Below are 27418 nucleotides of genomic sequence, written 5' to 3' on the forward strand. Positions count from 1 at the left end.
TAGATGATCATCATGAGTGGACAACATTAAAACAGGCGTTGTGCGGATTTTAGCAATTTCTTTCCTGGCTGCACACGCGCGGCTCGTCGGGGACAAAGCGCACGCAATTAAAAACAAAATCTGGCCCCTCGAAAAAGAAATCACAATTGACACTTTCGTTTGTGGAAAAAAAAAATGTATTTATATGTAAAAAGAAATCTATTTCTGTTAAAAACAATCACGCGATAGGGCACTATCAATACGCTCGCACGCACGTGGCGTGTTCTACGCACGCAATTTTATCAGGAGGACATCGGACATCCTCGGAAGCACCTCCTCGCCACAGACGCCATTCTCTTCACACTTTGGCACGACGCAGCGCCGACGATATGCGCTAGGGAAACGCAACTCCAAATTTAAACGTCTTTGCAGATGCGTACCCAAGGTGTCTGCCACGGGCGGACTTCAGTTTGATGCCGTTCTAAGGACAACGACTCTTGACGTTTTAGTCAAGTATGACAATGGAACTTTGTTACCATCACTTTCATATCACTCCCTTACATTGTAACACATCAATGGGGCGATGTTAAACTATTGCACCGCACCAGACTGATATATTTTTGTCATACCGTAGTGATGCATTTTTCCAAATACATTCAAACCGTCTTACTGGCGTCACGAGACAAAATTTCCATTTGCAACTCCGCAGCGAGCAGCAGAGCGTCAGTGTGTCAACAGCAAGGCCCCCAAAAGATGAAGTCACTTTATTGCCAAGTCCCTCGAGGCCTCCGAGTGTTCATTACACGGCAATAAAACTCAACGTTTATGACACGACAGTTACAATCAATTAATTTGCAGTGGGAATAAGCCAAATTAAGTGGAAAACAACATTTAACACGATCCATTTTTTGCGTGCAAGCGTTGGCGACCAGAGTCCAACTCGCTCCACTTAAAATACCCAAGTTTGATCACGGGCGGCTGAAATCCAGATTCGAACCGTGGACCTCCGTTCTCTCAACCGAGCCACCCGACAACCACCGGGAAGTGATTTTAAAAAAATATTCTCATTCACAAAGCTTAAAACTTGTGTCGGACAGTGTGGGACACAAACTGCTTAGGTTTGTAGCTCCAAGGCAAAAGCTGTTTGTTTTCTGGAATCAGACTTCATTCTAACGGAACAGAAATCAACTGTTTGTGCACTTCCATTTTTCGCTACCATGTTCAACACAAAGGAAGGTGACCAAACAAAAACACTGCGAGGCTGTTGGCAGTGATTGCACAAGCGACAAAAACTCAACACATTCGTAAAAAATAATATATAGCTAACGTCCCATGCAAATGCCCTCCTTTTTCATTGCCCAAAACGTCACCTATTATTATTATCATTTCCTCTTTCGGGCGGTGCTATTGATGAACGCATTAAGTTTTTGTTGTTTGTAGAAAAACGAGCGCGGCGTTACTTGGTCCGCAGATATCTAATGGCCCGCAGCAGTGAACTTTGCAACTTCCTATATCCTGTTTTGCCAAAAAGGGTGTTCCTGAGCACGGCATACTTGCGTGCGCAAACACTTTAGTTTTTGCCGAGTGATTAATAGTTGCCGTGCGAGCTGCATTAGTCGAATTAAGCGCATCGGGCAGGTGTGTGCGCGCAAGGTGAGATTTTGACGGGTGGCCCGACAAGGTCACTGTAAAACTCCCATCGTATCCAACTTTCACTGGCGCCGAGGACTCCAGCGCAGCCAGCTGCAATCTGCTAGCTTCCAAAGATCTCCCCCACTGCTTGTGGCGAACTGCTGATGCACCCACATAGCCGTACAAACACTGCGTTCTTACGAGCATCAAAGCTTAAATCAGGACCGTTGGCTTTGATGGAAGTTCAGGTCTGGCTCTTTACGCACTGGACAGCGACGTTATAACATCGGTGCTTTATGCCAGGATCAATTTCGCAATTTGGTGGAGTACCTTGCAAGCTCAGAATGGAACTTGGCAGGATAGCACTGAAGACACAATGGGGGGGAAGTGGAGGCTGCGATGGGTGGGACACATGTGCAGGACAGAGGAGGAATGCCACCTGGGGGGAGGGGGTCCGTGACCACGGTAGAATCGTACAACCGACAGTGACGACGACTGTTGAGAACCAACTGCAGGGCAAGGCGAACACACGGAGCTGGATGCTTGTCGACGAGTCCGTAAGGGGGAGGGGGATGTCCGATGTCGATGTTCCAAAAAAACTGCGGGATCAAGCGGAAAGAAGGTGCAAGTGGCATCAACAGCATCTTCCCCGACGACCTCTTGACCTTAATCTAAGATCGGAATTTCGAGGTGCTTTCTCACGCATCCCACGTGAAACTGCTGCCGAACACACGAGACACAGAGAAAATAGAAACCACAGTCTGGTCCATTCTGCGATGAGGAGAGGCGATATTTTACAATCCCAGGCGGACGGCCAAGTGCAGAGATAGAGAGAAGGTTTTCCCTTCTCTCGTACCCCTTGCTGCGCTATCGGATGGAGATGCTGATGATGGTGACGTCCTCGTACGGCTTGTCCGTCTTGGGGTTGGTCTTGACGTTGGAGATCTTCTGCACGACCTCCATGCCCTTGGTGACCCTCCCAAACACCGTGTGCTTGTTGTCCAACCACGGCTGTAACGAGGGGGGATGCATAATGATGTGCAGACACAACGCGCGCACGCGCACACACACAGACAAATGAGGTCAAAGGAGCAAGGTGAAAAAACAAATGAGTCTTGTCTTGCAGATGCACACGCATTAGACGTGTAATGCTACATTGATTAAAATTGATTATACCGCTCATGACAAATGTGTCCAATCGTGCGTATGAGAATAAATTATTTATAATATATGTAAATTATATGCAAATACTTTGAGACTTACATTTAGAATAATGTACAAACAGTAAATGAGAGAAAAAAAATACAAAATAAAAATTAAGACCACGAAAGAGAAACGATCGATTCTTTAATCGAATCGGAGCCTCAATAATTGCAATTTAATAGTCGCTAAATTCCATCTTTGATTAATAAAATATATCGGTCTGACTGCCATGCATCGAGCGTTACTCTCTTTGATTGGGCGTGCGGGAAACTGCCGCAGCCTATTGTGTGGATAAGGGGTTAATTTTAAAAGGGATCTCAAAAGTACTGTAGCTCTGCAAATATCCGCTTCCGTGTACCATTCTCTAACACAGCGAATTTTGCACTTCTCTGCGAGAGATGCCAATGGATACTCCATTTCGGGGCACGACACCCGACGGTACAAATGGAGATCAAGATTCGGTTCGAACCGTGGGCACGACGGTGACGAAGAACTGCGAGCCGTTGGTGGCCGGCCCGGCGTTGGCCAGGCTCAGGGTGTAGGGGCGGTCGTGCCGCAGGGTGTGGTGGAACTCGTCCTCAAACTCGGTGCCCCAGATGCTCTCTCCGCCCATGCCGGTTCCAGTCGGGTCGCCCGTCTGCACCATGAAGCCCTGAAAAGGGTCCAACCAGCACGGCAAAACGCGAGCACGCGCACAGATGTACGTGGGTCACCCGGTAAACAGTGCGGCAAACACACACGCGCGCAAGCATGGGCATGTACACGCAAGGACGCGCACACGCAGAGATACGCACACACACGTGCACAGAAGAATATGCGTATACACCCAGTGGACACATACACACACAGCACAAATATACACAGAACACACACAGAACACACACACAGTACACATATACAGTATGCAGGACCACAGTCCAATATAAAGATTATCCTGTTAGTGAGCACCTATGAAGGGTGGTACTGTACGAGAGGTTGATGTGGCCAGGACCACCACCTCATTCGTCTTTGTCTCCCAAGTGCTGATGTTGACAAGACCGCACGTGGTACTCACTCAATGGCGAGTCGACCGAGGTTACACCAAGAATGATTTCTGATACCGCTTGTCACAGATTTATGTTGAACTTCTTTCTCACCGTACGTAGCCGACTGTGCTCATCGGAGGTAGCGGGGTTCATAGCACAATGCGCAAATCACTGCACCACCGGTACCCACCCGAACACGCAAATGAGATTCATAGCTGAGCGTGACAAAGTATAATTGTGCTATCCATTCACTTGACAGGCGTCAATTGAATGGACAACACATTATTTTCTAAAAAAGTCGTCCTTTGTTATTAAAATGCCTCAAGCAATATCGCTTTAATAATATATATAAAAAAACAGATGAAATAATGATGCCTAAATATAATCATGAGACAAACAAACTAAAAAAAAACCACACATCCCCCCCCCAAAAAAAACAAGAGAAAATAAAAAATTAAACATCATGTTCAGCTTGAGCACCCACGGAGGAATAATTAGGCGAGCGGAATTGTTGTCACTCGAACCTTCAGATGGTAGAGCCAAGGGGAGGGGGGAGAGGAGGGAGGAGGGGCAGTTACAATCTGTCCAAAGAGAGAGCGAGGACAGATTGTTAAAGGAAGTGGTGGTGGGGGGGGTGATCGGCAGCAGGGAAGGGATGAAACATTTGCATTGGGAACTTTAAATGTCACGATTCCTTCGTGAATTCAAAATTCAAGACACGAGCCACAGCAATTTGACTGTGGCAGTGCAACTCAAACTGCGGACCGTAGAGAGTAAGCCCACCGTGGCCTGCGCTCCTTCAACGGAGGAGGAACAGCACAACGACACAAACTCTCTCTCCTAAAGCCCTCTCGTCGTGGATGCGCAGACCTCGACATTGGCAACGAGCTCCGAAACATATTGCCGTGCGCCAGAATAGAATGCGACGTTTCATCGACGCACCACTACATGCATTAAAAAAAAAAGTCATTGTCAAATTGCCCTCCAATATTCCACAGTAAACAGAATACAATGTGGATTTATATAGCAACCCATCTCTCAATACGCTGGACACAAACAGTGTGCATGTTTATTTTGCAGAGTGAGGCAGTTAGTAATGGGCACAGAAACAAAGTAAACTTGAAGAAAGGAAGGGAGTTGCAGGCAGTGGGGCAGCAGAATAATAATCATGATTCGAGGTTGCGTACTACATTAGGGCTCTCATGAATCCATAACATACAACCACGTCATCATTGTCCATGATCAATCCACTGCTGGTTGACGGTGCACCAACAAATACAAACACACTCACGTTCTCGCTCCAATCGCACGCAGGCACACACACACAGTGGCGGCGGTGGATGCAACACCCACCTTGATAACGCGATGGAAAATGTGCCCGTTGTAGTAGCCGCTCTTGCTGTGCACGCAGAAATTCTCCACAGCCTTGGGACACCTGGCAGACGTGGCAACGCGCGCACGCAGGAAGATAGATCTAATTCTAGATTTGAAGCTTTCGTGACTGCAAGGATTCATATTCTTAGGTTTTTTCGGTAAAGTCACGTAGGTAAAAACATTTTTTTATTAATAAAAGTGCTGCGACGGTTCCACCTGAAGACGGAGGCTTGTGTTGCCTCTGAAACGTCGTGATTTTAATTTTATTTAAATTTTATTAATTTTTAAAAAAATTTACCTACGTGACTTTACCGAAAAAACCTAAGAATAAGATAGATCTACATCTCAAGGGCCTTCTGGTTTAGACAGCGAAGAGACGGCACACTGGCGGAACCCATCCTCTCCTTCAATTGCTCAGCTACTGCAGCACAAGCTAACGAAGGCCATCCGGGGCTTCCTGTTAAATGTGTTACGCATCAGCGCCACAGGGAGGTCTTGGCAACAACCACTGCGCAATAAGGCATGCTTTGTTGGATTGTGCACATTTTATCGATTGCATAAGATCTCCGAAACAGGGGCTACGTGGCTGTTATAAGATCAAAGTACAACAAGTAGGTTCCTGACCGACCTACACGGATGAATTATTCAGCGTTATCGCCTTTTATGGAATGAAGTTTATTCCGTTACTCAGATAGGGGACCAGGCAAAAGCGTCAGAGGCGAGGCTAAGATCAGGGTCACGGGTAGGGCCAGTGCTAGGACGTGGTTGGCTAGCATGGCTACGGCGATGGAAAGTACAAGGGGGCCGTCTGGCTAGTTTGGTAGTATTCGGGGCAGGGTTAGTGTCTGGTTGTTTAGTGTAGTTATGGAAAGGGATACAATCGAATTGGCTCGTGTGGTTATAATGTTAGGACTCGGGTCGAGCTTGCTAATGTGGTAGGAGTAAGGGACAGGGCTATTGCCTGGTTGCCTTGCATGATTAGAGACAGTGTTAAGGTCTGGTTGGCTAGTGTGGATAGGATTAAGGGTAGGGCAAGCGTCTAGTTTGCTCATATGGTTCCGGTTAGAGATAGGGTCCCGGTTGACACGCACACTGTAGTATCAAGAGGCATGCGCTGCCACCTAACAAAACTCGCTCAAATCCCGTCCCCGTTCCCGCTATTGCCAGGCATCGCACGCCGTGCTCTCCGCCCATTCTCTGGTTCAGAGCCCCTCAAGCGCGACGCTAGCACCATGACGCTCGCTCACTCGGAGGGGTAGAGGCGGAGCGTGACGTCGCCGTAGGTGGTGTGCATGATGGCGCAGTCCGACACACGCTTGGCGCCCTCCGACTGCGTTGCCGCCATCACCTCCTCCTTGCTCGGCTTCTCGTTCAGGACGTCGCGGTCCGACTCGGGGCTCTTGGCGTCTTCGGGCTCGCGCCGCGTGAACTGCGGGGCGCAGGGGAGGAAGGGACGCGCACGCACGTGCGTGCCCGAGCGTGAACGCAAGCGCGCGATGGCGATGTCGTCGGCACGAGTCGGTGCCGTTTCATAGGTGCTTGCTAACGGCACTTTCTCCAACAGTCTGTCAAGGCGAATCGACGGGGTATCTTTGTTGTTGTATAGCTATACGCGGGTGTGTAGCCGCGCGAATCTCTTTATTCAGGAGCACGTGGCTGTACGTACCGTACGTAGCCGTCCGTGCTAATGTGAGGTGCATGTGCCGCATGACCGGTGCGCGTGCGTGTGCACGTGCGTGTGCGCGTGCGTGGCGGCTACCATGTAGAAGCGGTTCTTCTTGAAGGCGGACGCGAACACCGTGGGGTCGCCCTGCACGCTCATCAGCACGGGGTTGTCGGAGGCCCTCATCTCCACCGTCAGGGCGGCGTGCTTGGTGCGCGCCACGCCCTGGAACAGCGCCACGTGCAGCGGCCGCGAGTTCTCCTGCTTGCCCAGGATCCGCACGCACCTGCCCCCGGCCATCGCACCACCCATTTTGAAATTTGCGTCACGTACAAAAGAAAAAATAATGAAATAATCGTGCTCGCAACGAGGGGGTTATAAAGAAACACCACCGACGTTTTTCGGGCAGAATCCCATCAACGGTCACAATTTAGGGGGTCACCCATCGATTCTGGAAATTGAGCGAGATACCGAACCGCCCACCCGATTTTCACCCCTCACCTCCCATGGATGTCGGGTCTGAAATTGATTCTTTCGATAATGCTGTGGTTAGCTTAGAGCCTCTATTTAGCCGCAGGGGTCACATGAACAGATTTAGACGTATCACATTGGAAATTAAAACGATTGATTCTTGCCGGCATGATTTGATGCACATACTGCTGAGCGTAGGGAAGGAATTTAAACGACGAATCGTTGCATGCCTATGCACACCGACCGGCACGGTATAGTCCCACCATGAAAGTCTGGCACATCTAAACTATGACCCCCAGTCCCAGTCGCTGTGGATCTGTCCGCCGTGGCATCAGTTGCAATGTGAAGAATCAGCTGGTTAGAATCACTGGGTGTGAAAAGGAACCCTTCTGGATTTGACCAACAGAGGTGGTGCTGCTGCTATGAGATTGCGTTCTTTTTTGGCAAAGATGTCTATTTGCTTCATTTTTTAAAATGTTATTGCATTATTAATGTTGATAACCAAGGTCACTTCAGCACATGATACTCTATCCTGGTCTCTTGAGTTCCCACCTGGTTTAACAAAATAAATGCATTTCTTGAATGCTTGTGCAAGGGTCTGACGGATTGCAGCATTGCAGCACTCAGGGATGGCGACGGGATGGGGAGACCATCACAGAGGAGGGATAAATCACAAGGGACTGCGATGATCATCATTTAAAGTCCATTGGCTGACCTTAATGCAATGAATGACCGCGATGAAACTGTTATTTTTCTACGTAATTCTCTTGAAGTTCCGATGGACGAGGTCCGTCAGCAATGTTCCAAGGATTTAATCCCCTCCCGGAATAACTCTTCATCTTGTGCATGATGAAATCATCATTTCACACAGAACACATCCACCTTCCTTTGTCCCTCAAAAAGATACTGTGGACTTTGAATAAAGCAGATAATTAAACGTTTTTAAATTAATGCACGAGGAGTCGGTTTTTTCCATTATGGAATATTGAATGGAAAAGGATAGCTGATACGTGAATATTTATGAATGTAAAAATGTTCAAATATCAATTCAAAGGGGGAATTTGGTGGCCCATTGATTAGTATTACTGACCCCAGCAATCAGAGTTCAGTTTCCAGCCAAGGCTAAGATCAGCGGTGGGTGATATTTGAACCAAATCTGGCCCCTGCCTCCTTCACAAACTTGTATGAACCGGCATGGTGAAGTATGGTCAAATAACCAACATTACGTGGGGCAATAGACTAGGTTCACTATATTAATTCACAAATGTTTACATTTAACTTGCCTCTGTACCCTCTACTCTGAACAACGTTATCTGAAACATGAAACAAAAATTTTTCTGTGATAAGGCAGTGTCCATGATGAAAGTATCGAGTAGTTTTTTTATTTCTGTACGTTTACATAACTAACTTTCGCTGCTGCACGGCTCAGGGGTAAGAGAGCACTCAGCCGACACTCCTGACACTCCTGCGATGTGATTGGGGATTACAGCCGCCCATGATTAAGCACTTAAGAAGTTGCATTAAGCGTTAAGTAAATGCCAATCCTTATCCGCTAAATGGGGTCTAAAATGTAACAAGAGTTGTAGGAAGACCTTAATCTAGTACTGGATTGACAAAGGGCTGTAGCGTGTATTGTATTTATAAAGACTGCCCCCAAAATAACACAGTCATTTTAAAATTTGGTTGATTACCTAATGTGGCAAATTCCATCTCTGAGAAAAAATATATTGGTGCGACTACCATGTGAGTAACATTTGCCTGTAGCACAGCATGCAGGAACTAGCTGCGCTCTTGTGTGTGGGAAGAATCGGTCACTCTGAAGGGATCTCAGCAGTCGTTCTATGCTACATATCTCAAAATGAATCTGCTTCCCATGGGCACTCTAACGAGACAGTTACCCGGCCACATGTGATTTAACAGATTTTAACGATAAAGACAAAAATTCATCCCTCTGTAATGCAGAATGACATTTAAAATATATGTACTCTTTGGTTTTTTCGGTAAAGTCACGTAGGTAAAAATAAATGAAAACCACTAAATTAAATCACGACGTTTCGGGCGCAACACAAGCGTCCGTCATCAGGTGGGAAGGCATGGCCTGCTGCTATGGCTTGGCCTACTTCCATGGCCTACTGCTGATGCAGTCTGCAGTCTGTATCAGCAGTAGGCCATGCTTTCCCACCTGATGACGGACGCTTGTGTTGCGCCCGAAACGTCGTGATTTAATTTAGTGGCTTTCATTTATTTTATTTTAGTTTTTACCTACGTGACTTTACCAAAAAAGCCGACGAGTACGAATCCTTGTAGTCACGAAAGCTTCAAATCCAGGATTTTATATATACCCAAAAAACCCTACATCACATACATCACTAACACTGCCCCTATAAAACAAAACATATATGAGCAGCGCACGTTACGGAAAATTACCATTCTCCAGAGAAGGCAGTGAGATTAACAGAGATCACACTTTTCGCTGCGGTGCCTTAAAAAGAACAAAACTGGGAAAATTTGCAACAAAAATGAACAGGTGTGTCGTCAACTGTCTCCGTTAAGTCCTACCGATTTGTCTCGATGTTGATGACCTTGATTCCGAGCATGGTGCCATAGAGCACAAAGTGGCCCGTCTCGTCAAACACGATGTTGGCAAATCGAGCGGCTTCCACTTTGTCCAGCTCACGCTCGCTGGCCATGCGCCGCCCAAATTCCATGTCTGGCAGCTGCTGCTTCATCTGCTGGAGCTCTGTGAACATCTGTTGAGGGTGGGGAAAGGGGAATCAATTGCAGGTGAAGTGCGGCCAATCGCGACGGCAATTTGAGACACACCCAGCATTTTCATTTGTCAAGCGAGACGTGTGGACTACAGTAGGGCGAGGAAAACCTACAAGTTGTGGGCTCGATACAGCCAGGGACTTAATTTCATACTGAACCACAAACACAAGATCCTACCATATTGAAACGGCGCACAAACTATACTTATTGGGACCCTGCAAGCGTCTTAGTCACATGTAGAATTCGGAATTGTGACCCGAAATAAACATGTTGGTGAGAGGGAAGCAGGCCCAAGCATTGCATACGTGCAGAAAAAGTTTTTGTATTTCTATTGACGAACAAAACAGAAAATACATGCTTGACTATCACGTGGCGAAGGTCACTCTCAGAAGCGAGGCAGGGGGGAAAGTAGTGCCCTATGTCTACTAGATAAAGGTCATCAAAAGTTCTGCGACATCAAATTATATGGGAAATTCACTAACACACTGCTGTGCGAGAGAGATACGAATTGTTTCTTTGTCTCATGAGAACACACCGAGAGCGCAAATGATATAAAACCGGGGAAAGAGACAAGAAATGAATATGAACCACATTTAATCACGAGCAGAAGGCGGCTCGAATTCAAACCCAGCCTTTCACCGGCACAACTTTGTATCTGCGACGTGGTCATTATGAACCCCAACCGCCATACATACACACACAGTTGAAGGTCCTCTTGGCATTTGAAAGGCCTCACCTTGAGCGACTCGTCGAAGACCCGGATGAGTTTGCCCGTACGGAATTGGAAGATGCGTACTTTGCGGTCCAGCGCAATGGTGGCGATGCGGGAGCCGTCGGGAGAGAAAGTCAGCGCCGTCGGGCAGGTGCGGCAGCGCGCAAACTCGTAGAGGTCCGTGTCCGTCTTGTACTGCCACGCCACGTTGCGTGGGAAGGCGTAGTCCAGCTGCGGCCCCGTCCAGTACTCGAGCATGCCCGTCTTGTCGGCCGACACAACCACCTGCACTCGAAAAGACGTCAGCCCATCGTGAAGATGACAATGCCGCGAAGGAAGAGTCAAAGCTTTATCGCAGCGGTACAGGGAAACCATTGCCCGCGACTTTATTTCACAGGACCCATAGCCGCATCAGGATTGCCACTTTTAATTGGCCCACCAGCTTTATGTATCCGTCAGTGCAAACATCTTGGCCTCACTAATCGGGTGCTAGAAGGAGACATTTTGAACCTGGCAACAAGCACAATCACTTCTATCACTGCAGGGGCCCATTGCAAGGGTCAGAAGGTAATGTAGCATACAAAACCCACGAAAATATATTTTACTCACGTAAGTACCAACATTGGGGGGACAAATTACAAAATCTTAGGCGAAGGACCGTGATAGGACAACCGGAATAAAATTGGCCGAAAGCCAAAACCAGTCAGGATGGCTCACAGCCGGCAAAGCATGACTATCTGGCGAAGGTCATCCTTTTCAAGAGAAACGAACTCGTGCGCCACGGCGCATGGCGGACTCGTAACATCGCACGAACCTTGTAGATGGGGTTAAAGCACAGCAGGCACACGGGCGACGAATGCAGCTTCTCAAGGGTCCTCAGGGGAGTGCTTGAGCCCCGCCCGTCGTAGACGTGCACGCGTCCTGTGAGCTTCTCACTGCACGCCACCACGCACACCGGCTCCCCCGGAGAGTAGATCCACTCGCAGCAGCCGGGTTGGTAGCTGCGGAAAGAAGTGCGATGGACGACAGGGCCAGGGGGCAACCACGTGGCGAGAGGAGGCGCTGAAGAACAGGATAATATTGTACGCATTCTTTGTAGTTTTCAAATACATCCGTTAAGCATGCAGTGAATGAGAAAGGACAAATAAACAACGTGTGAACAGATCCGACCAATGGCAGGCAGTTGTCGTCAGGGTGCTACTGTGAGAACGATGCATTACTTACGGCAAGAAACCATCAATCACTCTTTGTTTTACGTGCCAATATTGCCCTCAATAGAGTAGGCATCAGTGCACATTACAGCAGAACGTGAACGGTACAGGGGGCACGGAGCAACGGGAATGAAAAAAGAAACCCGTCACGACCTCAGCGGCTGACACAGACTGAACAAAGTAAATTTCAACCGCGCGCAAAATAAAGCCCAGCCGCGCGCAACGAATAGCATAAGAAAGGTAGGTAATAAAGAAAACAATAAGTAAATAAACAGTGAAAGAAAAAACGCCAGGAGTGTGCCCCTTCCCCCCACCAACGTCAACGTTGAAACGAGGAGATCTATCTGGCTTAGTGGTGCTTTGGCAGAGTACTTATAATGACAAGGCCATGTGTTCAAATCAAGATTGGGGTCGAATAAAGCAATCCAATTAGTTTCATTTGAGGTTGATAAATTAGGTGCACATTGAGGGATGCCAACAGACAGTCTGAACCATGGATAGAATTGGCCTCCGTAGGAAGGTGGAATATCCACCACGAACTCCGGGTGGCTGATTGATATGAATGCTGCCCAATGTTTCAGCAAGGACACGATCGGATAGGTATTCTTAAGTTTTTTCGGTAAAGGCACTAAGAATATGAATCCTTGCAGTCACGAAAGCTTCAAATCTAGAATCAGATAGGTGTTTGTAGATCTTTATAAAAATGTATTCCGATTGCATCATTTGCCCTACTACCGAGTGATGTCTGTCACATGACCGTCAAAACAAAACATGTTAAGTCTCAGAGCTGGAATTTATTCGACGTGCAAAACCAAATTAAACGTGATATTTTTTTGGGTGCAGTCATCATTGACTGGCCTCAGCTCATCAACTTGCAATGCTTTGAGAACCCAATCTATTTAGACAGTTGCAAGTTCTGATCACTGAGCCATCCGGCCAAATGGAGATAATGATTTTTGTTAAATTATTTTCAATCGTTTCCTATTAAAATATGAAAGGATTTGATACATTTGCACATCAAGGTTCATAGTATTTCTGATATTTTGTGTAAATAGTTGCACTCTTTTGAAATACAACATTTTAGAACACCTGATTATAAATACCTCTGTACTCATTTACAACTATGATGTGCAAACGCTATAGTAATAAAATAAACTTTTGTAAAGCTTCAGAACCATGATTTATTGCGGTATGCTGAGATTATTAATAGGGAACATTTACATAGTGGCCTTTACAAAGCCTCTATCAGACGTTCTAGAAAATAAATACCATTTGGACATAATTAATGACGTCCATTAGTAGATTGGCTCGCTGCACACAACGCGATGACTCATGCACACAACTTGGCCATAAAAACAAGTGAGCATTGCATTCACATATGCAAAAAGAACATTAATAATTAGACCCACAAACCATTTCATTTCTACACCCTTACTCACCACTGTAATTCTACGTGGTTCACACTTGGAACATTAAGATGATTTCTTTAAATGTCCATGAAATCTCCTTAAAAACACCGAAGTGGTTGGGTCACTCAGGGGTCAGAGCACTTGAGCCGGCACCGTTGAGATTCTGGGTTCAAATCTGGATTTCAAATGCCTTTGATTAAACCAGGCAGCTCCCACTTCTGCAGATTTCTTTTCTTTCAAAAATGTTACAGTGAGAAAGAAAACAATTATATGTGTAGGGAGCCAGACGAACTGCCTGGGAGCTGCATAGGGCTCGTGATGTTTTGGCCGTCCCTGTTATAAAACATGGACCTAGGCATGTGACAATTATCTAACACTTGAGTCACGATTTGGTTTTGTGATTGAACGCATTGTTTTTTGGTCACATTTTACCACCTCGACTGTATTGACACTTGGTTTTATCTATGGGTTGTCTGCCACGTGCCTTCGGGTAACACTGCCATATAATTAGCACATAATTAGTATAAATTGACAATAATTGATTTTCTTACATGCACAATTCGAAATGTATCACGGGCCTAAACAATAATCGATTTTCATTAATGTATCTAATTCACCAATGTGTGACCGTGCACTGCTGCTCTGCTGCAGTGCAGACTCACCCAAGCTTCAGCATGTTGATCATGTCGAAGTTTACGACGTCAAACACCTTCATGGCCTGATCATCGCCCACTGAGCAGAACAGTGCCCCCTCTGAGCTCACAGAGATGTCCTCGATCGCACCTAGGGGATGTCACACGTGCACGCACACAGGCATGAGGAAACCTATGCAGGCGTGGAAGGTGATGGTCATTATGTGGTGGTGACTTCTGGCATTCTGATGAATAAAATATTAAAAAATACTTGTTAAAAAAACACGATTTAATGAAATGTACTGTCCGAGCTGCCCCTCCCCCTGGCCCTTCCCCCATCGCCCCTCCCCTTCTTCCACATCCCCCGCCCCTGGGCGTGGCTCCCCGAGGCTTGCCGTGACGTCAGGGACCACGTGGTGATTTACAGGCAACGTGAGTTGAGCGTCGACAATTCGAGCCGTAAAAAAGATTGTTTAAAGATATTTATTTTTCATTTTCAATGATATAATATAGTATTGTCATCAGTATGACACACCTATACCAAGTTTTCAGTCGATACGACATTGGGAATACGGTTGAAATTGAGTTACAAGATTTTTGAATACAACACATACAGTAAGTTAAATAAAAGCGTGTAAAAAAAATAAATATATGTTTTGCATTTTTTATGATAGAATATCGTGTTGTCATCAGTATGACATACCTAGACCAAGTTTGCAATCGGTAGCACATTGGGAAGTGTGTAAAAAATGAGTTGCAAGATTTCTCTTTTTAGGATACAACAGACGAAGTGAGTTAAATAAAAATGTGTAATAAAAAGGCCGTTATGTTATTGCTGTAGTAATGGTGATGTGGTGGTATTGGCGATTGTACCCAAGTGACTGCGGAAGTGTTTCGCAAACTCTATTCCGACGCCTTCGTTCTTTTTCCAGAACTTCACGTGTCCATCCTGGCTGGCTGTAATGAGGAAATCCGTCCTAAATTGCACACACGAGCAGTCACGTACTCCTTAGTACAAAGATCGCACATATAGCCAACATAAACTGTTGAGTAAAGTGCTTTAACGAACACTTATGAATGGAAAAGCAGTGCACGAAGGGGTGGTGTTGCCAGAACCCGCAGAGCCACCTTTGTGTCCAAGGTGTTGATGTTTACACATCGCACCAGATACTCTTTTAAGGCTACATCGACTTGGGGATGCCCAGACGATTTTCAAATATCACTTGCCGCTGATGTTAGTCATGGCGGGGACTCAAACTCAGTGCACTAACCACTATGCCATCGCTTCTCTTACTCCATAGTACACACATTTCCACACATTCTAATGACTTTACAATGAGCTGGTACCAAACCTATATTGCAGAGAGATCTTAATATAACCAGATGATAGCCTCCATGAGACATTTATTTTAAATTATATATATTTTATACAAAGAACTGACTTAAGGACAGGGCTGTTCATCCAGTTGTCATTGTAAAAAAAAAATTATTGAGTGATTGCAGTGGTGTACAAGCCAAACTGAATAATTTGTTTGTATTAATTAAAATTATACATGTCAACAAGCTCCAACATCACAAAGGTACTCCAGTGTAAAGTCTCTTGTTACTTATGTAAAAGTCGGAGATGGACTTTCACGAAGCAGTTTAAAAAGCTTGTTTCTGCACACCAGCATCTTGAGATGGGGTCACATTTAAGAAGCTACATAAAGCTATATAAATCTGACCTGTCATACATCAGCTGAAGAGAGGTGCATGCAGAAGGCTAAGGTAAGCGACTTGAAAGATCAAAATGGAACTTAGCAAGGAAGCGGATGTAAACAAAATGATAAAAAAAATCAATCGGTTGCGATGGGTGGGACAATTTATGCTGGATATCGGAGGGCAGGTGGCCAACAGGCATTCATACCCATCAACCCATTCGATTTACCCGGATTCTTGTACAGGGAAATTGAGTGTTCAAGTCCAAATGGCGTACAGCCGTTTCAAAATGGGCAAAAAAAACATGTTTCATCTATTTGTTTGTGTTTCTCCCTTGTGATGGGACTTTGCAGAATGAACGTTGAGATTTAGAAGGGCACATGGTGACCAATAAGGTCTAAATTGGTCTGTAATAAGGTAGGCACAAAAAAAATCACATTTTGTAGCTGCTCATCCCAAGCTATAAATGCTCTCATAGTGGCATTGTCTTTGTACTGTTCGTCTAGCCTGACACTGGTGAGACTAGGCCATGAAGCAGGCAGTCTCTGGTGTAGGCCAATCCGTTTCAAAGACAATGCCACATTATCAGAGCATGTCTGTTTGCATGTTCACTACAAGTGTGTGTGGTTAATGCGAATTTGATTCCTTGCAAAAGCTTCTATTTGGTGTTTGAACATCTTAACACACTGATAAAGGGGTTGACAACAGGTATGACGACAATGGAACTGGCAGTGAACGATCAATGAGAAGGGAGCTCACTTGCTGACGGCCACGTGCGTGATGGTGTCGCGGTGCATGTAGCTGCGCTCGTACATGGCGGCACACGGTAGGTTGTCGAGAAACACCCGCTCGAATTCCAGCACTGACGCACGATATGCAAAAGACAAAGATGTGCCCCGTACAGGCGTTTAAAAAAAGAAAAAAAAAACTGGATTTTTGGGTCAAGATGTTGTTATGCGACCATCTGTGAAGGCCGGCAACGACACACGATATACACACAGAGACAAACACAACACACGCACATACATGGAGACAACGTAATAATAACGTGACACATGCCCAGCCTCAAAATATTTTTTCAAGAGGGTCCTGCCTGAGGATGTTTGGCCAATTCCGTTCGTGAGTATTTTGGCTTTACGTGGGATGAAAATAGCCCACGGTGCATTTTTTAAGTGGTAACAGTCAAAACCTCCACAAAGATCGATTTAAGAATCCATGGTTGGTACCTCTCGTAACCCCTGCCTACAAACGCCCGGCGATTCCCAGGCAGTCGCCCATCCACGTACTAACCAGGCTCAACCCTGCATTGATGATGTTATGCTCAGCCCGTTGCGGGGTAATTAAAATTGGAACCACTTTGTAGGAAGTCAACATCCGTGAAATATACAACTGTACGCACATTTTTGCAAGGCAGACCACGCAGGCCTGAACAGTGCCGGATTATCCTCGTAGCAAAAGTAGCTACATATGCTACGGGCCCTGCACTTTCAAGGGCCCCGCGCTAAATGCTTTCAAGCTATCTATTCCGGTTCAGTGATTCTGCACTTGCTCTATTACTATAGTACTATGGGGCCGTCCATAAATGACGTCACGCACCTAGGGGGGGGGGTCAGACATTTGTGACGAGGGCGGAGGGGTTTGAGAAATGTGACGCCATGTAAAAATGCGCAACTTAAAAAAAATATCGATAACACGTTCTACTTAATTAAATAGACTTTTTAATGAATCTTTTCTCCTACAACATCAGAGTGCAGCGCCACATTAAAAACGCACTACAATGACAATAGTTTCAAGAGATTTGAAACGTGTTTTTTTTTTGGGGGGGGGGGCAGAGCTTTGTGACGTCATATTTGAGGGGGGGGGGTCTGACTGTGTGACGAGTGGGGGGGGCAAAAATCTACAAAATCGCGTGTCGTCATTTATGGACGGCCCCTATACCGCCTTCAACTTTTATGAACGACTGGGTGTTTAAGGTTAGCGATTTGTCGTATTATCTGGCTGTATAGAAAATGAAAAAATACAATTACTTTACTATGCAAGTAAAATGTTTGTGTTTTTATTTTTTTTATTTAGGGCCCCTTTATAACACATGCTACAGGCCCCACACTAGCTTAATCCGGCACTGGTCCTGAAGCAATAGTTTGAGTCTGCCATCTAAATAGATGCCGAAGGAACACGTTTAATGAATAACAAAAAAACACAGTACAGGTAGTCCTCTATTTACGATAGAGATGCGTTACGACGACCCCATCGTAAGTCGAAGATGGCCTAGCCTACTCAGGAGTCTTAAAGAATGGTGATAATTTAGCAAAACAAAGCAATGTACAGTACCGTACTGTATAAACGATATACCGTATGTATTTATTAATTACAATACTGTATTGCACGGTAAAATGTAAAGTAAAAAAAAAGTTAATTATTAGCCCACCTATATGAACTGCAATTTAATCGAGTTTTTTCAGGAAACAATCCTATCTGCTATAAAAAAAAAACTTTTAACATGCATTGAACGCATCGTAACGTATCATATTGTATTGTGCACACTTGAAAGATGTTAAGGTTGTTGATGGCAATTTTATCGTATCGCTATCGCCATCGTAAGATCGAAATATCGTAAGTCGGACCATCGTAACCCGGGGACTACACTCGTAACTCGGTGACTACTATCGTAACTCGGGGACTACCAGCGCAACTCGGGGACTACCAGCGCAACTCGGGGACTACCGGCGCAACTCGGGGACTACCATGGTAACTCGGGGACTACCAGCGCAACTCGGGGACTACCATCGTAACTCGAGGACCACCTTCGTAACTCGGGGACTACCGTCGTAACTCGGAGATTGTCGTCGTAACTCGGGGACCATAATCGTTACTCGGGTACTACCGTCGTAACTCGGGGACTACCTGTACAGTACTTCACTGTGTGCTATAAACCCCCTCTAGTGGGACAGGGGAGGCACTTCAGTTGAGCGGGAAATCCCACAACGCCTGAGCGAGCGATGCATCAAGTTTTACGCGTCTTTAAACGCTGCACTTTTCCTTTTGAATGAATCGTACTTTCACGTACGAATCCCCGCAATTTTTTTAAAGATGAAATCGAGTTGAGACTCGAGACAACACGAGCGGCTTTCTCCTCCGAGCTCCGACACGCATCAAACCACGAGACAACCCACATTGGGGCGCTTCTCTTGCGAATGAAACAACAACGACCGAGACGCGATGAACATTCATGCCGAGTCGACCCAGATGAATCCCAGACCCATGTCTGTTGTGTTTGACGACTCTTACCTTTCTTCTTACTGACGGTAACAGCCTCGCATGGCAAGGGCCCGACCCAGACATCCTCCTCCTCCCCCTTCTCACCACCACCACCATTGTCGTCTTCCTTCCCATCTTTCCCCTCCTCTTTCTCCTCTTCGACGTCTTCCTTTGCCTTCTTATTCTTGTTCTCCCCCTCCTCGTTCTCTTTCTCATCCTCCTCGTCCTCCTCGTCCCGTATCCGCTTCGTCTCCGAACTATCCGAGGCCATGCTCGCAGGCGATGGCGGTGACGATGATGATGGTGGTGTTGGTGGTGATGTTGGTGGTGGGTGCTGCCACCAGGTGGAGCCCTTTCCTCGGTTCACGCCGCGCGTCATCTCCGGGTCGCGGTGACGTCACCCACACGCACGCGTCCCACCCGGTTAACGTTGCGCATCTCGCCAACGTTGCCTCAACGTCGTGCCAACGTTGCCGGGTGAGAGAGGTGACGTCACCCGTCGTGAGCGTTTCGTGTTAAGTGGTCAAGATTATATTCTTGGTTCTTTCGGTAAAGTCACGTAGAAGGGAAATAATAAAATAATAACACAAGCAATCATCATCAGGTGTGAAATCCACAGCAAGAAAATTTTCTTGCTGATGATTGCTTGGGTTGCAGTCGAAACGTCGTGATAATTTTTATCGTTTTATATTAATATTATTTTATTATTTCCCTTCTACGTGACTTTACCGAAAGAACCAAGAATATGAATCCCTGCAGTCGCGAAAGCTTTAAATCAAAATTTGGTCAAGATTAATGACGGAGTGGCAGCCAAGGAGTAAAACCGCGTCCGACCCAGTGAACAAATTGAACGTTGGGCCAACGTTGATTCAACGTTAGCCCAGCCACATTCCAACGTTATCCCGTCGGAATGTCTCAACGTTACCGGGTGAGAGGGGATCGCCTCCGTGGAGATGGAGCGATGAAATTAACTCGCGTGTGTGGCTGATGTGTAAGTAACGTCGTTATAGACTATTGTGCTGTACTGTAATCGAACTGGATACAGAATACTACTATTTGTTAGAGGACTTGCCTGTAACAATAGGCAACCAGACACTTGATATATTTATTTTTGTTCTCTCCATCTTAGGGGCCGTCCATAAATGACGTCACGCACCTATGGGGGGGGGGGTCAGACATTTGTGACGATGGGGGGGGTGAGAAATGTGACGTCAAATCAAAATGCGCAACTTTAAATAAATATAGACGTTCTACTTAATTAAATATACTTTTTAATAAATGTTTTCTCCTACGATATCAGAGTGCAGCGCCACATTAAATACGCACTACAATGACAATAGTTTAAAGCGATTTGAAGCATGTTTTATTTTTGGGGGGGGGGGGGCAGAGCTTTGTGACGTCATATTTAAGGGGGGGTCTGACTTTTTGTGACGCCGTGTGACGAAGGGGGAGGGGGTAAAAAATTCGTCCAAAATCGCGTGACGTCATTTATGGACGGCCCCTTATGAGTCCTATTTCTAGGATGAACCTATCTATGTGATGCCCTGTTCAGGTTCTGATGGAAATCGCCGTGATTATATTGGCGCTTATGCTGTAATTCATGGCCTGGTATCGAACTCAGGTGGCCACAGCTCTCGACTTAAGAAACAGAAGGTGTCGTCAGCTTTGGAATATTATTGTATATTCTGTTTAAATGTTAAACAAATGTTAAACATGTTCCACGTTAATACATCTAGATTTTCCAACATTGAAAAACAAACCCTCGATGGGCTCGATTTAAAGGATATTAATATTCAGTAATTGCACAAATGCTAGATATATCTCTAACATATATGCAGTTTCAAAGATATGCTACTAAATGATGCAATATTCATTGATTTTGTATTGTTTACATGTTACTAAGAATTAACATGCCTCCGGATATCTTGCCAGGGACTCAATTTGGAAATGAGATGCGAAATCTCAAGGGTGTGTGCTGGTTAAATAGAGTGTACTATTATTAGATGCACTTTGGCGGGACACAAACATTGTTTGAAGGGATGATGGACAATACGAGTGATAAATGGCAACCATAGGAAGAGGAGAGACTGCGTCCAAGAGGTTTCAGTTTTATTTATTAGGTATAGCCCTGTGAGGCATTCGGCTCTTGCATCGGGTGCAACCGCAACAAACAAAAAAACAAAAACATGAACAAGAAAACATCTTAAAGTGAATATGTGACTAAGTGCAAACTGAAAATCCAAGAAAAGACGGCAAAATATTGCAGAAAAAGCACCGTACATCAACGTTGTGTGCAAAAATCCCAGTGGGATGCAAGTCAAACAACAACAATAACCACAAGACAACTTAGATTAAGGCCATCAGTCTAACTCCGTACTACAACAAACAAACATGGCCGAACCAAAAAACTTTTCGAAATCACCAAAATAAAGCCATAAAAGCAATGTAACGGTGATCATAGGAACTGTGACCGAATATTCACAATAAACGACATAAACAACATGTACCACTACCAAACCCTGAGTCACTCCACAACAGCAGGAGCGTCCGAGGGGTCAACCCAGCGTGTTGATGGATCAGTTACATCGGCCCATGTGCAATAATGAGATTAATTTGTGGTATGGCAGCACTGCGAGAGAGAACAATGACGAGGGGAGGTCTTCATTCACCGGGGGATAGACCCTGGATAAAATATTGATGTCTTCTAAGTTAAGTCCATGAAAACAATCAAAAATAAGCTGCTGGAATGTTAAAGACAAACGCTAGGGGGCATGAGCCAACCATGACCACACGCTATTAACTGCAGAACTGTGTACTGTCACCACCACCACCGTAATGACTGGCTAATAAGGAACTCGACTGAGATTCATCGTCTAAAACAGCTATCATTTTTGAATTATCGGTCCTGTGTTTAGTGATGCCAAGAATGAAAGCCACGGATAGCTTAAAATAACCTTGATACAAAATTTATATGGAACTATTCAGAATATATTTTCTGTTTTGATTCAGAAATTACATCGATTCCCACCCCCCCCCTCTAAACCTCAATGCACCTCCGATTGGCACGGTTGGCTACGTACGGTGCGAAAGAAGTTCAACATAGATGCATTCAATTGTTGTACAGAACTTTTCTGATTGCCACATCTACGCTGCCCCCCACTGCAACTGGACAATTTTGATGAAGTATGGTCACGTTACTCCCATGACCACGCTCGGCATGAGAAAGCCCTCATCCAGTAGTGGATTCACGCAAGTAAACAGCGTCAATAGGTACACCAACCTGTTATTTAATTTTCTAGATTTGAAGCTTTCGTGACTGCAATGATTCATACTCTTAGGTTCTTTCGGTAAAGTCACGTAGGTAAAAAATAAAATTAAAAGTTAATAAAAGTAATAATGGAAATAAAATAAAATAATAAATCACGTTTCGGAGGCAACACAAGTCTCCGTCATCAGGTACTGTTAAATATATGTGTGTGTTCAAGAGGTAAATGAAGTCGAGATCTGCTAGCCACGAGAGGGATTCAGGAGAGTTCGTGGACGTCATATTGTTATTACTTCGTTGAAGGAGAACAGACCACGGTTTGTTTACTTTATATGGCCCATGCTTTGGGTTTGCATGACCACAATCGCACTGCTGTACTGTGCCTTGTCTTTAATGTACCGTGTGTGAAGATGCGCACATTGGCCTGGTGATGTTATGATGTGGTTCACGGTGGTGACACCAGTGTCTTTGAGGAAGGAATGTCAGAGCGACGAGGTGCGATGTTTGGGTCTCGAACGCGGTGTTTATTGTGGAAGTCGGCGTTGTCCCACGATGTTCACGCCGCAGCGTTCATGTGGATCTGGGTGAGATTTGAGGATGGTGATGTTTCCCCAAAAATGTCCTGGTTACAGTTTCCATTTTCGAAACAAAGTACTGTACTGTATATTCCCACTTTGCTCAGAGGAATGCGTCGTAGCTTCTCGAATAATTAGGCGGGGATTGCCAATTGGCATCTTGGTAACTAATCTAATTAATGTGTGATTACATAACCCAATGCTGTCCATTAGATATGCCATTACGGTATAATTAAAATACTCAACATGCATAGGAAGATAAAGTCCTGCTTTTCAAGTACCGTATAACATTGCGTACGTATGTTAATGTTATGTAACTAAAAACTAAAAAAAGTTGGCATTTCTTTCATCGTGATATGATTTACAAACGCACATCGCAATAACGTGCCAGTCAGTGCATTCAACAAGTTGACCCCAAAGCAGACGAAGCACGCAGAGTGCAGTTGTGCAAATCCTTCCGCGGCCCGCGTTTTGTTCGAACTGCGGAATGCAGAACAAAAAAAATAGTCCCACTTTTGAGAACGTAAAAAAAATCTCTGCACGCCGTATTGTTGAGTAACACCAACACGTGAGGCTCAATTGAGTTTCGTTGCGATTCCCAGCCGGTTAAAGAAAGGACAGCGTTGCATGGAATTAGTGGATGGGGAGGGGTCGGTGCGTCCGTTTACAAACAATAGACTAGATAAGCCCCTCCGCTCGAAGGAACTTTTAGATTTCCCAGCACGGATAGGCGCCCCCCTGTGTCTTGACAACGAGGGTCACGTTAAACACGGCCGGAACTCATTCTCGTCCAGACCCCGCCCACTTCCTCGCAGCGGCACCGCCCATATTTATGCAAATTTCGGCTGCACCATTACCACCTAAGCTTTGCCCATACTGACGGAGCCCCCGCCAACTTTGCTAGTTGACTCCGCCCATATTTATGCAAATCTTGGCTGCACAATTACCACCTAAGCCCCGCCCATACCACCTAAGCTTTGCCCATACTGACGGAGCCCCCGCCCACTTTGCTAGTTGACTCCGCCCATATTTATGCAAATCTTGGCTGCACAATTACCACCTAAGCCCCGCCCATACCAACGGAAGCCCCCGCCCACTTTGCTAATTGACTCCGCCCATATTCAGTTAACTCCGCCCACTCCGCGCCTCAGGCCCCCCCCACTCCCATGTTGGGCTCGCTCAGTGCCGCGAAGCGAGTCGACGTGGTGGGCGGTCGTGAGTGGGGAGCCGTCTCCACCAAAAAAGAATCTTTAACAATCGTAAACGATTCTCTTTTTACGGCTCCGAACCACAGCAGCGGTGGGTACGGCGAGCAGGGCGACACTCACGGCTCACGGACGTACCAGCCGCGATCGGGCACACGGGCGTTGCATCAACAGCGGCAACCAGATAAGAAACAATAAGATTTTCGTAAGTCAACTTGCCAAAAACTAAAAAAAAACCCACCATGGGTTCTTCTGCCTTCGATCGCCACTTGGAGGGCAACGTCGCTGGCTTATTCTAGTCGCCAACCCATCGGCAGCATCTTCCGACAAGAATCCCAGGTTCGTGGTGTTTCCGTGGCTTTGTCGGAATCGCAATTGTCCTGTCGAGTTGAGATTCGCTCTTTGCGATGTGAGTGGAAGTGTTGCCCTGTTGCTGTAATCCGAGGTGTTTTACTACAGCGTCTCACACTACCCACTGGGATGGCGAATTACTCGGTTCACTTGCTGATGATGATTCTGTTTACAATGTGTGCGTGTGTTTCTGTACGTGACTTAACCTATCACATTGTTGCACAATCCATGAATGAAACTGATTAACCTCCGCGGTATGAAATTGATTGGTGTTGAGTGGGTCAAAATTTGGAAATGTTGGAGGATGTATCTTGTGTGCTGCAGGTTATCGGCGTAGATTAGTCTACGTGTGTGCCAACTTATCATCTTTAAAGCTCCTTCGGGCCATCGATAGAATTTGCATCGGACACCCACTGTAGCGTCTGTGTATTGGGGGTAATTATTAGGAAGCTTAAAGTGCCTGGGCCACAACTTAACAAGACAAAACCTTGGGACAATGTGAATTGTAGGAAGGTTATTTTTACATTTTAAGAGCCAATTCCCTGTTTTTTCACCCAAGTTTTACAATCGTTTGGACAATATAAATGGGTGTGTTTTACATTCCCTGCAATGCATTATACCCCGATCTTGTCTCATTCAAATAAACATTACGTAGTTGCGCACACATTGCTTTACTTCTAATTATGTACAACATCTACCGCCGTAATCCCTGTACGGTAATTATACTTCAGCGGTTGGGATTCCGCGTGGTGGATGAACTCGTGAATGTCTGAATTCATGATTTGATTAATGGGACATCTCTGTGTGGCTGGGTGGATAGATGAATGAAATCCAGAACGAACGGTTGAATGAATTAACACGTGGGTGGCCATCTGAGCTCAATCATACAATATAATTACGGCAACCCAATTACATCCGCGCTTACAATACGGCTGACGACAGCGTGTAATTTCCAGCGACATGAATGCGAAATGACATTGAGGGCAACGTGATATAATCAACAGCCCAATGAGGGAGGGATTCGCACGGTTCGATTCCAACCACAGGTCTGGTTAATATGTACACAGTATCGACATTGCTGTGACTGTGCAACAAAGCCAATATCAATGTTTGCGGGTATACAAAACTGACCTGGCTAAGAGCAGGCACAGGGCGTGTGCCTTCCGCGAGGTTAGAGGGGTGTGGGATTTTAAGCTCGTTCTTTTGTGGTCAAGAGCATACGTGGTGGCTTCATGCCAGAGGTCGCAAACGGGTTTTGATTCCTTACCCGTACCCGGCCGCACCAGGGTCGCAAATGGGCTACCCGTACCCGGCTCCGGGTACGGGTAGCCGTTCCCTACCCGTACCCTACCCGAAATGAGTGACAAACGGCCACTCACCAGTGACTCACGGCCTACCCGTACCCGGCCGCACCAGGGTCGCAAATGGGTACCCGTACCCGGCCGGGTACGGGTAGCCGGGTATCGGGTAGGGTACGGGTATCGGGTACCCGGTTGCGACCTCTGCTTCATGCACCCTCTGGTCCAGACTCGCGTTGCCACAAACCGTGTTTCGTTTGTGCCCATTATCTCTCGAACTGTCTGCACGTGTCTTTGCTTATCCGCTTGTCTATCTACCCGTGTCTCTATATCTGTGCCAGTCAACCTGCCTATGTGCTTGCATGGCTCTCCATGGTTTGTGCCCGCTTGCCTGTCTTCATTTCTGGAGAAAGTGGCATGGTTCGCCCAATGAATCACATTTCCAAACTCCGTGTTCGACTCCCAGGTTAATAGATACCGAATACACGCTTGACAGTTGTGTTCTGTATATGTATGTAGACCTTCTTTCGCACCGTACGTAGCCAACCGTACTAATTGTAGGTGCGGAAGTTGACGTCTTGTGGTTCTGTAACCAGCTTCGGTCCTCACCTCTAGGTCAACCCAGCCTAAAAAAAATAACGTCCGTCTCATACGTTGCCTTGATTGCTGCGGTGTGCTTAGCAGGAACACTAGGGGAGACAAAGGCGGGTGGGGGCTTGTGGCCACACGAACCTACACTCCTGTATGTGTCTTGCCTGGGGGGGCAGTTGCCCTCGTCCCAGCTAAACCATTAATCCGTGGCGACTGGGAATAACAGGATTATTAAAATATCAAAGGCTCTCGGTCCAGGGATGCTATTAGATGCATGGACTTTAGTTTTAATAGTACGGATGTGTATAAACCCCACATATATTTTATCCCTTGTTTCCCTGTTAAAGAGAACGAGTGATTCATTGCTGAGGCTTTCATCCAGCAGTCTGTTGATCACGCCTGATGAGTATGATGACAGAGAAAGCATGTTTGTGTAAAAGAATATGAGCAGAAATATGCCCTTCGTCTCACACGTAAGTACGCGTATGTTTTTCGGACACGTTTTATCCTGCAACATTTGGTTTGATAAGCAAGCAGACCCACGGGACGGTTTCGAAAATCAGGGTCGCATCGGCTGTCAGGCTTGTCATGCAAATGCCACTCGGCCATCGGTTGTTATTGTCAAGATCACTCCGTGTCAACTGTGGGGCGCGATGTTGTACTTTAATTCGCTCCTAAACTTAACCACAGTCATGGTGTTATTCACGAATCACCGGTACTGTATTACGAGTAGAATTGTTATTGCCTGCCCGCGGTGTTGTTGCCAAGATACATCATATGTGCATCATCTTCATTAGCCTCCCGCGTGGCACGGAGATTACTGTATGCATGCATTTATTTAATTAATTTATCCCTCACCTCCCCCCCCAGTGATGATGATGATGGGTTGGCTATTTTTGGAAGTTTGGAGTTGGAAAGACCAACAAACACATCCTTCCTGCGCACCAACATTGACGTGTCACCTATTCCGTCTTGCGTGTTGCGTTTCATCCATTTCATCGGCTCCAAAGGTCCCAAAAACGTCAAACGGCCAGCAGCAAACAGTTGTCGTCGAAAAAGAGCACGACGCGGTGTGTTTTGTTCTTCTTAAATCGAGT

The 27418-nt window shown here is 45.9% G+C and overlaps 2 protein-coding genes across 4 annotated transcripts in view; one reads left to right on the forward strand and one right to left on the reverse strand.

The window, feature by feature from the left end:
* Positions 1 to 153: 153 nt before the first annotated feature.
* Positions 154 to 19356, reverse strand: PPWD1 (peptidylprolyl isomerase domain and WD repeat containing 1). Of its 2 annotated transcripts, XM_078867621.1 has the most exons (13): positions 19067 to 19356; positions 16538 to 16640; positions 14954 to 15057; positions 14111 to 14231; positions 11643 to 11829; positions 10853 to 11113; positions 9907 to 10097; positions 6973 to 7162; positions 6461 to 6642; positions 5193 to 5274; positions 3284 to 3466; positions 2468 to 2622; positions 154 to 2210 (listed from the first exon to the last, which is right to left on the reverse strand). In XM_078867621.1, the coding sequence occupies exons 1-12, from the start codon at positions 19305 to 19307 to the stop codon at positions 2479 to 2481; spliced, it is 1989 nt and encodes a 662-aa protein (XP_078723747.1). In that variant the 5' UTR covers positions 19308 to 19356; the 3' UTR covers positions 154 to 2210; positions 2468 to 2478. The 2 variants fall into 2 exon arrangements, with proteins under 2 accessions (XP_078723747.1, XP_078723746.1); XM_078867620.1 differs by having other exon boundaries at positions 154 to 2622.
* Positions 19357 to 24052: 4696 nt separating this feature from the next.
* ERBIN (erbb2 interacting protein) overlaps positions 24053 to 27418 on the forward strand; it is a 119759-nt gene continuing 116393 nt past the window's right edge. For both annotated transcript variants that reach the window (XM_078867625.1, XM_078867624.1), the window contains exon 1: positions 24053 to 24420. The gene's annotated coding sequence lies outside the window, so the exon portion shown is untranslated. The remainder of the gene's footprint in view (positions 24421 to 27418) is intronic.

This window comes from Lampetra fluviatilis, chromosome 24, assembly GCF_964198595.1.
Source record: "Lampetra fluviatilis chromosome 24, kcLamFluv1.1, whole genome shotgun sequence".
Lineage (NCBI taxonomy): Eukaryota > Metazoa > Chordata > Hyperoartia > Petromyzontiformes > Petromyzontidae > Lampetra > Lampetra fluviatilis.

Excerpts from the sequence above, each read along its gene's own strand:
- PPWD1 (XM_078867621.1), bottom strand. The coding sequence starts at position 19,307 with ATGGCCTCGGATAGTTCGGAGACGAAGCGGATACGGGACGAGGAGGAC. Across the intron at positions 15,058-16,537 it reads ACGCACGTGGCCGTCAGCAA|GACGGATTTCCTCATTACAG; the intron begins GTGAGCTCCCTT and ends TGTGCAATTTAG. Across the intron at positions 6,643-6,972 it reads AGAAGAACCGCTTCTACATG|TTCACGCGGCGCGAGCCCGA; the intron begins GTAGCCGCCACG and ends TGCGCCCCGCAG.